Below are 13,309 nucleotides of genomic sequence, written 5' to 3' on the forward strand. Positions count from 1 at the left end.
GTGCACCAATATACTGTGGCCTACTTACTATATGAGAACTACTGCTCTAATTTAGTTGGTTAGTCTGCTAGAAATAGCAGTCAAGTCTCCCTCTAATCACACCATCCTTGTTAAAAGAAGCAACAACAAAAATTGCACCGTACAATGTATTTCTCACTATACCAAAAAAAAAAAAAAAAAAGGAGGTAGTCATATCTGAAACACTTTTGATCATAAGTCTTATACTCAATCAGGTTAACCCAGGGCTAAACAGCAACTGCACTTGACAGGTGTTCACCTGCTGGTTTCACCATATTTCATTCAGAGAGAGGGAGTTTGTGCATTTAGTTGGAATCATTTGGTGCTATTTCTTTGCTTCATGTTGTCTGGTATGTTTGTTGTGTATTGAAAAATGTCGACTCTTTTTTGCTAATCTTTTTTCTTAACAATATTTCTGATGAAACACACTGCTTTTGTTTCAATTAATTTTTGCTCATAATGAAGAATTAATTAAAATTAATTTTGTCGTTATTAAGCTGGTGTTTGGAATATAAATTAGCACGAAATTTTGTTGAGATCACCTTAACCCTTTTTTATTACTCCGTTTCTGTCAAAATACATTCCTTTCATTTCAGTTAATTTTGCAAGAATTTATTAAAATAACTTTGTCAATATTAAGCTGGCGGTTTATAACATCTAATTTAACACAAAATTTTATAAAGAGGCTTTAATTTAGGTCATTTTAAAACAGGAAGCTTGTGCTACAGAACCAGGGTCTGTCTCAGGTGGGTTGGTGTGGAAAGAGTTAAACCAGTGGTGATCTCATCATACACACATGCATTGTTATTTTTTTTTTTTTAAAAAGAGAGGATTTAAAATATTTCAGTTGAAATTTTATTTATATATTTTTTCAAATAATTGCAATACACATTCTTTCTTTTCATCCTTTTTGACTTTGAAAGAAGTAAAAGCAAAAAAAAACAAAAAAAAAACTGAAATATTCTGGTAACCCCATGAGGTTGTGTAAACTATATTTAGTTAGTCCAATGAAGTTTTTTTCTAGATTTATTTGTAAATGTGTGCGTTTGTGTGTGGGTGAAACGGTGGCAGTGATGGTGGTGGTGATTGCATTAAAGTAAAATGCAATACTATATGGTATTTACTTTCATTCCCCTCTTTCAATTGTTTTGGTGTCAGCTTTACTTTATACACACTGCTTGAAGTTGGATTAAAATTAAAAAAAGAAAAAGATTAATTATTGTCTGATGTAGGCATGACTGTGGTAAGAAGTTTGTCTCTCAACCATTTCAGGTTCAGTCCCACTGTGTCTTCCATGCTGGCATGGGTTGGACAGTTTGACAGGAGCTGGCCAAGCAGAAGACTGCACCAGACTTTGTCTGCTTTGGTACGGTTTTTATGGCTGGATGCTCTTCCTAACACCAACCACCCACCCAGTAGAGTGGACTAATCAGAGTGGACATATATATATAATATATATATATAATGTATATATATAAAGATCATTAGAATAAGTACCTGATGTATGTGTGTGTGCTTATATATATATATATATATATATATATATATATATTTATTTATGTGTTTCAGCCAAGTGGCTGCGGTCATGCTGGTGCATATAATTTAAAAGAGTTCCAACTCTGTCTGTTTTTTTATGTTTTATTTATATTCTTATAAAATTAATGTGGGATATAGAATATGGAATATATAATATAAATAGTAAAATGAAATGAAGTATTGAATGTCTTATTCAATATATGAAATATTGAGTATTGAATATATATAGGGGCTAGTATACTTTCCTGCTTCATAGCAGTCATCAAGGTCTCAACCCCACCCCTCTCCCAAAATCTGGATTTATTTGTTCAAGAAAACCCTTAAAGGCAGTGTTCCTGCATGGCTGCAATCTAATGGCAGGAATAAGTAAAAGATATGATTGACTTAAGTGTGTGTGTGCATGATTTCTGGATATACTTCTAAAATACCATACTTGATTTAAATTATTTAATTATTTTCAGTTAATTTGAACCACTTACAGCCACCAATGCAAATACCATGTGTGTGTGTATTGAACATTACAAATACATACATTATATATATATATGTATATATATATATATATATATATATATATATATATATATATATATATATATATATATAAACCCATACATCATGTGTACATGTATGCTTGTGTATCCACCTACATATTTCTATACTTTTTTTTTGTATGTGTACATGTGGAATATTTTATTGAAACCAAAAGAAGAAAAAAAAAAAGAAGAAACAAACAAACAAACCCAGAATATATATTTTTAATTGCTTGTAAATTGATATCTGTTAAAAAAACCAGTACATAACAAACTAGTAGTCTGAACTCTGGTGAGAGTCAGGTTGGAATTCTAAGTAGATGTAGTACAAGTAATATCTTGTATGCGTGTGCATGTGCACACACACACACACATATACACACGTGCACACATCCACTCACCTTTATATATATATATATATATATATATATATATATATACATATATGTGTGTGTGTGTGTGAGGGGGTGTTGAAAAGTTCATGGCTTTAAGGGGGTCGTGAAAGGCCCGGTTGGAGGCCCAACCTTCTGAGTTCTTTTACAGGGTTTAGAAAAACTGAAAGACTGCTGTAATAAGTTTGTGAATCTGAGAGGTGAATATGTTGAATAAAATCATAATTAACTGATCTTCCTGTATTTTCTTTTACCCAAAACCAGGAACTTTTCAGTACTCTCTTGTGTATATATATATATATATATATATATATATATATATATATATAGGCACAGGAGTGGCTGTGTGGTAAGTAGCTTGCTTACCAACCACATGGTTCCGGGTTCAGTCCCACTTCAATTTGGGTTGCAATGAAATTTTATGTTTTGAAAATTTGATTGTATTTTGAATTGTATTTGAATTGAATTGAAATCTGTTTGTGTGTGTGTGTTTGTGTCTGCGCTTAAGTTTTTTATTTTGTGTGTGTTTTTATTTTGTATGTATGTGCATGTGTGTGTGTGTATTTGTATTGTTTGTGTGTGTGTGTTGTGTGTTTGTGTGTTTTTATCTTGTGTGTGTATTTTCTGACTGTGAGCATATAAGAGAGACTATACATGGGTTTTGCAATCTGATTTTGTAGGAAAGAAAAGAAAATATGGAGCCTAATGTAGAATGTCAAGGCCAATCAGTTTCTGGTACTCGAACATGTCGCGCACGTCGATCGATCAACTACAAATTTACTGAGTTTGACGAGCTTATTGACAGCGCTATCCAGGACGATATGAAAAACGCGAAAGATGCTTCGGCTGCAGAATGTAAGCTTGAAATAAATTAACTCTTGTGGGTTTTTTTTTTTGGTTTTTTTTTTCCTTTTGAAAAAAAGATTTGTTTTTAAAAGGTACCAATTGAGGTACCAATTCAGGCAGTGGCAGTAAATTGGTGAAAAATGTAAGAAAGTGGGACTGGGTGCCTTGTGGTAGTTGATCCAAGTTTTTGAATTCTGACAGCAACATCTATGACAACATTGATGTCAAGCTGTATCCACCCTAAAGTGACCACTCTTTCGCTTGGACAACATTGGTGGTGTAGAGAGGTGATTGAAATGCACAAGACAAAGTAAAGCCTTGCCTAGACCTGTGCATCCATATACTTTGTCGATTTTTATAAAGACATGTTATGGTGCTGAAATTATGCTTCTTTGGTCTGTGAATTGAGTCAGCATTTACTCCCCACCTCTCTCCATCCATCAATCCATACATACAATTTTATGCATATGTGTGTGTATATATATATATATATATATATATATATTACAATATGGCTTGGTGTTAAATAACCACCTAAGGGATACTAATTATCCAATGAATTTACTGGTTTTTTATTATCTATATCAATAACAATGTTATGAACTAACGCTCTTAACAAATAGGTATATAAATAAAATATACATAGTTTATCAATATATAAATATCAATAAGAAATGGCAACCAAAATAGTAAACTGAACAATTAGATAATTTATTCATTAAATGATAAATTCAATTCATAAATTACAACTGTTTCCACCTCATTAATAAAACCATGTTTTTCAAGAATAATAAAATCGCATTTAAATATATAATGAGGTTTCATCAGCTGTGTTATTTGTTTATATGAAATAATTAAATTGAATTAAATGTATCATTTGATGATTAAATTATTTAATTGTTCAATTTATTGTTTCGGTTTCCATTTCTTATAAATATTTATATATATCAATCCAATATATGTATATACACATACACATGTGCATTTATATATATATGTATACACACACACACACACACACAAATGCATATGTATTTGTAAGTGTATATATATATATATATATATATATATATATATATATATATATATATCATCGTCGTCGTTTAACGTCTGCTTTCCATGCTGGCACGGATTTGACTGAGGGCTGGTGAGTCAGAAGGCTGCACTAGGCTTCAATCTGATTTGGCAGAGTTTCTACAGCTGGATGCCCTTCCTAACACCAACCACTCTGAGAGTGTAGTGGGTGCTTTTATGTGCCACCGGCTTGAGGGCCAGTCAGACGGTACTGGCATTGACCATGCTCAAATGGTGCTTTTTACATGCCACCTGCACAGGAGCCAGTCCTACGGCATTGGCAACGACCACGCTCGAATGATGTTTTTTACGTTCCACCGGCACAGGAGCTAGTCAGGCGATGCTGGCAACAATCATGCTTGAATGGTGTTTTTTACGTGCCACTGGCACGGGAGTCAGTCAGCAGCCCTGGCAACGATCACGCTCAAATGGTGCTTTTAATGTTCCACTGGCATGGGTGCCAGCTAGGTGGTACTGTCATAGGCCACGACAACAATTTCACTTGCCTCATGAGATCTTCGCAAGTGTAGTTTATTATCCAGTGATTAAAGGGTACTCTTAAATGGGCTGGTTATAAGTAAGTACTGGGATTGATGCATTCTACTAAAATTTTAAGGTATTACTTCAGCATGGCCACAGTTAAATAACTGAAACAAGTAAGAAATATGTATGTTTATATGTATATATGCATATATAATAACTTTGTGTATATGAATATATATATAGTAATTTTGGGTATATGTCTACATTTTATTTTCAGGTAATGAAGATGAAGAGTCACATAGTGGTAAAGACATGTCGAACTTCAGCTCACGGGAAGCTCCTGTCAGCAAGGGCAAAGACATGGACACTATAATGACAGTGTACAGTGAAAGCAATGACCTTCGACCCCAAGGAATCCAAGCCAAAAAGGAAGCTGGTCGTCGCCGAGGAAAGGACATCTCTAATCTCGTGGGTAAAGGAAGCGACAGCGACGAACAGTATCCTGCACCTCGCAAAAGGCGGCCTAGGAGAAAGCTAACCACTCTAGACAGTGACAGTTATGGCTCCGATAGTGAAGAGTACAAAGCTTCCGAGTAAGTATCTTTGCTAAAATTATATTGTACATGTGATGACAAATTCTACTGTGTTTGTTGTGTTATGGATGCTGTGAAGTAGGAGTTATTGCTGAGATGAACCCTCAGGTGTCAGTTTTGTTTCCTGGTCGGATTTTTTTTTTTTATAGATGTTTTTGTCCCAATCAAGGCTTAAAGCCATTGTAGCTTAAGGGACTATAAAGAAGGAAAAAAAGGGACCTACAAATTAAAAAGATGTATATTAGATAATGGTTTCTTGAATGCGTAATGTGTTGGGCAAAATCAGATTGATTATGCTCAGCATTTTTTTAATTACAGATCTGCTCGTTTATGGTTGTCTTTGAGCTAACCAGCTAATTCAATCCCAGATAGAGCAGACTACTCCTCATCCAAATAAAGGCTCACTTAAAAGATTAAGAACCTTATTTCAAAGATGTATTAGAGTAATGTATGTTTTTTTTAAAATTTGTTTTTAGGGAATCTGACCCTTCAGTTGAAGATCTTGATCTGAGTGATTATTCAGATGAAGAGGAAGATGACGACGACGATGATGATGAAGACTATGGTACCAGGCGTCGATCGACTCGCTCATCAACCAGACAGAATACCCGTGCCAGTCAAAAGTCATCAAGAATTAACACACGGAGAAGCCGGCGACGTAACTTTGATGACTTCGGTAAAAAAAACATTTTCTCTCATTTTTTTTTTGTTAAAATCAGCTCCACACATTGTCTTCATAATAAGACTGTTGGATATTAGTTATGTTTTTTTTTTCTGTCTTGATTGATTGTTTGGCTGCTAATCATTTATCAATGTCTACGAGAAGTAAAATATTTTATTGTTCTTTTCTCTAATCGTTACATTTTAAGGAGAAAGTTTCTGTTATTAACAGATGGACATGCTTCGTAATATTGAAAAGATTTGTGTTTTATTAGCATTCATTGTCAATGTAATCGACTAATCTCCTCTCCCAAAATTTCCTTTAATAGAAAGGATTATTATTATCATAATTATTATTATCATTATTATTATTATTAATAATAATAATAATAATAAGTGTGGTGGATGGGTGGAATTGGTAGAGCACTGGGCAAAAGTGCCTTGTGATATTTAGTTACATATTTTTGCAGTCTGAGCTCAAGTAATGTTGAGATGTCAAATAGATTTTAAGAACCTAATTTGAGACGGATAAAAGGATAGAAAGTTGCTCTGAAGTGTAAATCACCTACCAAGAATCAAGTGACCTCTTCTGCTGCCCTTGCTTCAAATAAGGTTTTAAAATGTGTAAATATCGTTTTACATCGTTACTGTTTCGTATTATGCCAAGGGGATTAACCCAACAATTGAGCGGGAGTTATTTACTCCTGCTGAAAATTGACGTGAATTTTTTTGGTTTTTTTTTTTGAAAAACCTACAAAATGTCTTCTGTTTGACAACGTACCACATCTACTTCTTTTTTTCACTCTAAGAGGGAAAGAAAAGGAAGATGTTGCGACGTTCATTTCAAAAGTCATTTTTGTAATTCAGTTTCTGCTTAAAATGGAATGTAGTCTACAGGGCAAGAATTGATAATTTGTTCCACTGAAACACCAATGAATTGTTTCTTAATATGTTGATTTCTTTTGATTAAGTACAGGACTCCTATATTGATCCCTTTTGATGCTTGATACAATCCCTAGTTCTATGATAAAGTCTTCCTGTTTTAAAGACATCTAAATCAAAAATTTCATATTTATTTTCCAATGGATAATCAGAACCTTGTAAATTGGATTTGGTAGACAAAAACTGGAAGAAGCCCATCATATATGTGTGTGTACCCTTGTCTAAATATGATAGTTATAAACGAGCATCCTGAACATACAAGCGATGTTATTTTCCAGTCGTCCACGATAAATGTGTGTCTGGCCATGGAAAATATCTTGCTTGGAAACATGTGAGGGTTAGTGACAGGAAGAATGTCTGGTTGTAGGAAATCTGCATCAATGAATTTTGTCAGACCCATGCAAGCATGAGAAAGTAGATCTTCTTGGTAAAAACTGTGTAGAAGTTTGTTATGTGTGTGTGTGTGTGTAATAGAGTAAGATATATATATGCATATTATATTAAAGCACCGGACTCACAATCATGAGATAGTAAGTTCAATTTCTGGACTGGTCTGTGTGTTGTGTTCTGGAGCAAGAGACTTTATTTCACGTTGCTCCAGTTCACTCAGCTGTGGAAACGAGTTGCGACGTCACAGTTGCCAAGCTGTATCGGCCCCTTTTGCCTCTCCCTTTGATAACATCAGTGGCTTGAAGAGGGGAGGCTGGTATGCATGGGTGACTGCTGGTCTTCCATAAACAACCTTGCCTGGACTTGTGCCTGGGAGGGGAATTTTCTAGGTGCAATCCCATGGTCATTCATGACCAAAGGTAAATGGGGGTGATTTAATCAACTAGAACCCTTTAAGGCAGTGCTCCAGCATGACTGTAGTCCAGTGACTGGAACAAGTAAACAATAAAAGATATATTTATTTGTGGATTTACTTGTCTTTTTATTTTATTTTATTTATATTTATTTACTTTTTTATTTTTTTTCTATTTCAGTGGTTGATGATGATTATGACTCTGATGACAGTGGAAATTACCGCAGGTCCACGAGAGCATCGGTGAAGCGCAAAGTTAACTACCGCGAGAAATTCAGCGACGAGGAGGAGGAAATGACACCGTCTGAAGAAAGCGAAGCGAACAGCGAAGATTTCTCTGACCTTGCATCCGACGACAGCGTGAAACCAAACAAGAAGCTAAAACTGAAACTGGAGAAAAAGAAGCTCAAGAAGTCAAAGCGAGTGATTCGCAAAAACTTCTCTGACGATGACGACGACGATAAAGCAGACGATGGGATAGACGACGAAGAAGACACTGGTGATAGAGGCAGTCGGAAGAAGAAGAGGAAAAGCCAACAGCAGTTTTCATCTTCTCATGATAACAGTGCTGAGAGCGATGACGAGCTGAAGAGCAAGAAGAAAGCTGGTAGAAAGAGGCGTCTGGCTGTCAGTGACAGCGATTCTTCTTCTTCATCTTCTTCTTCGAGCACTCGGTCACAGAATCGAGTCCGCCGCTCCCACCGCTCTTCAACGCTGAAAGTGAATTTTAAGAAGCTGCTAGATTCAGATTCCGAAGAAGATTCTGGAAACATCGAGCGAAAATACATTCTCAGCAAACTTAAAAAGAACACCATTGTGTCCGACTCCGATTCCATCGCATCTGACGACAAATCGAGTATAAAGAATGATGATGACGATGAGGTCGGTGGTGGTGAGAATAAGGATAGCAGCAGTAACAGAATGGACATTGATGATAATGTCGATGGCGTTGGGGTGGAGACTAAAAAGGAGGGCAAGCCTGTCGGCAACAGTAATGTGGATGCAGTTATCAAACCTGCAGCAGCAGAAACAGCAGCAGTACCACCACCACCACCAACAACAACAACAGCAACAGCAATGCTAACAACACCACCATCAACAAAAATAACTACAGAGACATCACTACCGCCAACAGTAACACCAACAACTGTGGAAAAACCAGCACTTGCAGTAAAAGAAACAGCAGCATCAGAGAAAACTGCATTAGTTGCACCTGTAAAGAAAGTTGCACAAGCTCCAGAAAAAGAGGCAACTGCAGCACCTGAAAAATCTCATGCAGCGATACCTGAAAAAGCTGCTGCAGCAATACCTGCAGAAAAAGCTGCTACAGTACCAGAAAAAACTGATACAGCAGCATCAGTGAAAACTGATACAGAAGCACTTGTGAAAACAGCTACTACAAAAACTGATACAGCAGCATCAGAAAAAACTGCTTCAGTAGCACCTGCGAAAACTGATATGGCAGCAGAATCAGCAAAAACAGCTCCAGTGGCACTGATAAAGACTGATACAACAGCATCAGTAAAAACAGATACTTCTGTGTCAGTAAAAGCTGATACTGCACCCTCATCAAAATCTGCGAAGGCAGCACCAATAAAAACTGCTTCAGGAACACCGGGAAAAACTGTTTGTGCAGCACCAGAAAATACAGATGCAGTAATACCTGCAAAAATTGCTAAAACATCTCTTGCAGAAAATGATTCAGCTACACCGGCAAAAACTGCAAAATTAGCACCTGCAAAAGCATCTGCGGCGTCACCTGTAAAAGCCGCTGGATCAACCCCTGGGAAAACTGATACTGCAGCTCCAGTAAAATCTGATACTGCCACACCTACCAAAATCGACACAGCAGCAAAAACTGCTTCAGCGCCATCTACAAAGTCATCTGCAGCCACTCCTGCAAAAACACCAACTGCTACCAATGCAAAATCAACTGCAGACACACCTTCCAAATCAGTTGCAGACACACCTGCAAAATCAGCTGTAGCTACGCCTGCAAAGTCAGCTGTAACTACTCCTGCAAAAGCAGCTGCAGATTCACCTGCAAAGGAATCTGCAGACTCATCTGCAAAAACGGTTGTTGCCATGCCTGCAAAAACAGTTTCAGATTTGCCTGTGAAAACAGTTACAGATTCAACTGCGAAAAAAGCTGCAAGAACGCCTGCAGATTCGCCTGCAAAAACAGCTGCAGCTATACCTGCAAAAATAGGTGCAACCACACCTGCAAAAACAGCTTCAGACTCACCTGCAAAAACAGGTGCAACCACACCTGCAAAAACAGCTTCAGACTCACCTGCAAAAACAGGAGCAACCACACCTGCAAAAACAGCTTCAGACTCACCTGCAAAAACAGGTGCAACCACACCTGCAAAAACAGCTTCAGACTCACCTGCAAAGACAGTTGCAGACTCACCTGCAAAAACATCTGTATCTACACCTGCAAAGACAGCTGCAGATTCTTCTGCAAAAACTGCAATTTTTCCTGCAAAAACTGCTGTCTTTCCTGCAAAAAGTGCAGTCTTTCCTGCAAAAAGTGCAGTCTTTCCCGCAAAAAGTGTAGTCTTTCCCGCAAAAAGTGCAGTTTTTCCTGCAAAAACAGCTGCTTCGGCATCTTCAAAAACAGCTTTAGGGTCACCTGCAAAATCAGCTGTAGCCACACCTGCAAAGACAACTGCAGATTCATCTGCGAAAACAGTTTCATCCACATCTGCAAAGACAACTGCAGATTCATCTGCAAAAACAGCTGCATCTACACCTGCAAAGACATCTGCAGATTCATCTGCAAAAACAGGTGCAACCACATCTGCGGATTCATCTGCAAAAACAGGTGCAGCCACATCTGCAAAGTCATCTGCAGATTCATCTACAAAATCAGGTGCAGCCACATCTGCAAAGACATCTGCAAAAACAGGTGCAGCCACATCTGCAAAGTCATCTGCAGATTCATCTACAAAAACAGGTGCAGCCACATCTGCAAAGACATCTGCAGATTCATCTGCAAAAACAGGTGCAGCCACATCTGCAAAGTCATCTGCAGATTCATCTACAAAAACAGGTGCAGCCACATCTGCAAAGACATCTGCAGATTCATCTACAAAAACAGGTGCAGCCACATCTGCAAAGTCATCTGCAGATTCGTCTACAAAAACAGGTGCAGCCACATCTTCAAAGACATCTTCAAAAACAGGTGCAGCCACATCTGCAAAGTCATCTGCAGATTCATCTGCAAAGACAGGTGCAACCACACCTGCTAAAACAGCTTCAGACTCATCTGCAAAAAAACCTGCAGCCACACCTGCAAAGACTACTGCAGATTCATCTGCAAAAACAGGCACACCTGCAAAGACAGCTGCAGATTCATCTGCAAAAACAGCTACAACCACACCTTCGAAAACAGGTGCAGCCACTCCTACAAAAACAGCTGTATCAGTAAAAAATACTTCAGCAACCTCTGAAAAAACTGCTGCAGGGGCAACAACAGCCAAATCCTCAGGATCAGAAAGAACACCTGCAGCATCCTCATCAAAAACAGCTTCTTCATCAACACCAGCGAAGAAAACACCGACAGAAGGGACCAAAGCTGCCACAACTGTATCGGCAACAGCAACAACTGCAACATCGGCATCAGTACCAAGAAAAACAAGTGCAACAACGGCATCGGCAACAACAACAACAACAACAAAAACAGCAGCTGTAGCATCGTCATCAACAACTAAGGATTCAGCAGCAAAAACTCCAGTAACAACAAGTTCCTCTACTCCCGCCAATACTAAGAGCACGAGCAGCAGCAGCTCGACTAGCAGTAGCAGTACTGCGTCCAAGAACAGCTCCAACATCACTACCAATGTAACATCTACGACGACGACCACCACCACCAGCAGTAGCACACCCTCTACCAACTCCACCTCAGTCACCTCGAATACAACAAGCACATCGTCCAGCGAAACAACAGTTTCAAATACAGAGGTCCGACAGAGCGACAGCAGCAGCGGCAGCGGCAGTAGTAGTAGTAGTAGCAGCAGCAGCAGCAACAGCTGCAGCAGCACGGTGAACAGTAGTTCGTTTAGCCAAATGAACGGTCACGACAATCAGAAGGCTGGCCAAAAGGACAGGCTTTTGGAAAAAGCGGAAACTCGGACTATTCCTGTCGACCAGCAACAGCAGCGAGACGATAGCTTAGGCAATGAGCAAATAAGTGGTCAAGATGACCCGTCGTTACACGTGGTGGGCAGCTCTACCAGCCGGTCTGGACCTCAGGTAGCCAACGTTTTAAAACCCTAAAGCTTTCATCTGTTCTATCACCAATCACCATCACCTTGCTACGCTGCCGTCTGTCTAAATTCCTACGACTGGTTTCCTGGTTATTGTATTATTTTAAAAGACATTTTTTTTTTTTACCGTCTGTCTGTCTCTCTCTCTCTCTCTCTCTCTCTCTCTCTTCTGTAATATCTGATAGACTCTTTTATTTTATTTTATTTATATTTTTTTTTTCCTTTAAAAAAAAAGAACAACAAAACAAAACAAAACCAACAACAATCTCTGGTTCTCTCATTCTCCTTCTTACCCGTGTCCCCTTTCTCAATCTCTTATTCTTTCACCCTTCCTCTCGATTTTTTTTTTTTTTAATTCCATTTGTTTCTCTCTCTCTTTATTGTCCACCACTACCACCACAACCACCACTATCACCACCACCACCAGCTGTCTGACTGTAAAACTCCCCCTCCCCCCAGCCCACTTCCGAACCATTTTATTTTATTATTTTTTTTTTTGTTTTTCAAAAAAACATGACTGGGTAATATAGTTTAATCGAATGTGGATCTGCTGTTCTGTTTTGTGTCTAGAGCCATACCAGCATAACATAAACATCCGTAAACATACCAACATACATACATACCTACATACATAGACCCAACTCCTTGATCCTTTTTTTTTTTTTTGTTATTGATCAATCATATCAACCAATTATCAAATTAATGTTTAACTGAAAAGAAAAAAAATAATAATAAATAAATCTATGTAATTATTTAAATAAACAAACGAAGTCCCAGATTTGATCCGTTAAATCCTTCCCTCTTTCTAGATGTCATAATTATTATTACAATTATTATTGCTACATTTTTAAAAGAAATCATCCTTATTATTATTATATTTTATTAATAATGATTTATAAAGATTGACGTAAACTCTTCACGAAGGTAAATAGACAATAAGAAGAGTATGATGTGATTTGTAATACAGATTGTTTATTTAACGTTTTGAATGATATCTGTTGGAATATTGTTCAAACCATTAAATAAACAATCTTTATCACAAATTGCATCGTGCTCTTCTTGTCTTTTAAAAAAATTTTTGTTATTGCAGTGGGCTTGCAGAACCATTTGCATGCTGGACCATTAGCATGCTGGACGAAATGCTTAGCGGCATTTCTTC

General features: G+C 37.6%; 1 protein-coding gene across 4 annotated transcripts in view; it reads left to right on the forward strand.

The window, feature by feature from the left end:
* Positions 1-12,947, forward strand: part of LOC106877384 (uncharacterized) — a 55,210-nt gene extending 42,263 nt beyond the window's left edge. Inside the window, exons 13-17 of one of the 4 annotated variants that reach the window (XM_089337662.1) lie at positions 3,160-3,334; positions 5,160-5,475; positions 5,952-6,151; positions 8,061-10,934; positions 10,983-12,947. In XM_089337662.1, the coding sequence (XP_089193788.1) occupies positions 3,160-3,334; positions 5,160-5,475; positions 5,952-6,151; positions 8,061-10,934; positions 10,983-12,160 (4,743 nt within the window). In that variant the 3' untranslated portion in view covers positions 12,161-12,947. Of the gene's footprint in view, positions 1-3,159; positions 3,335-5,159; positions 5,476-5,951; positions 6,152-8,060 lie in introns of all 4 variants that reach the window. The other 3 variants (XM_089337663.1, XM_089337661.1, XM_089337660.1) reach the window with 3 other exon arrangements.
* The last annotated feature ends 362 nt before the right edge of the window (positions 12,948-13,309 follow it).

The sequence above is a fragment of the Octopus bimaculoides genome, chromosome 19 (assembly GCF_046866305.1).
Source record: "Octopus bimaculoides isolate indiv1 chromosome 19, ASM4686630v1, whole genome shotgun sequence".
NCBI lineage: Eukaryota > Metazoa > Mollusca > Cephalopoda > Octopoda > Octopodidae > Octopus > Octopus bimaculoides.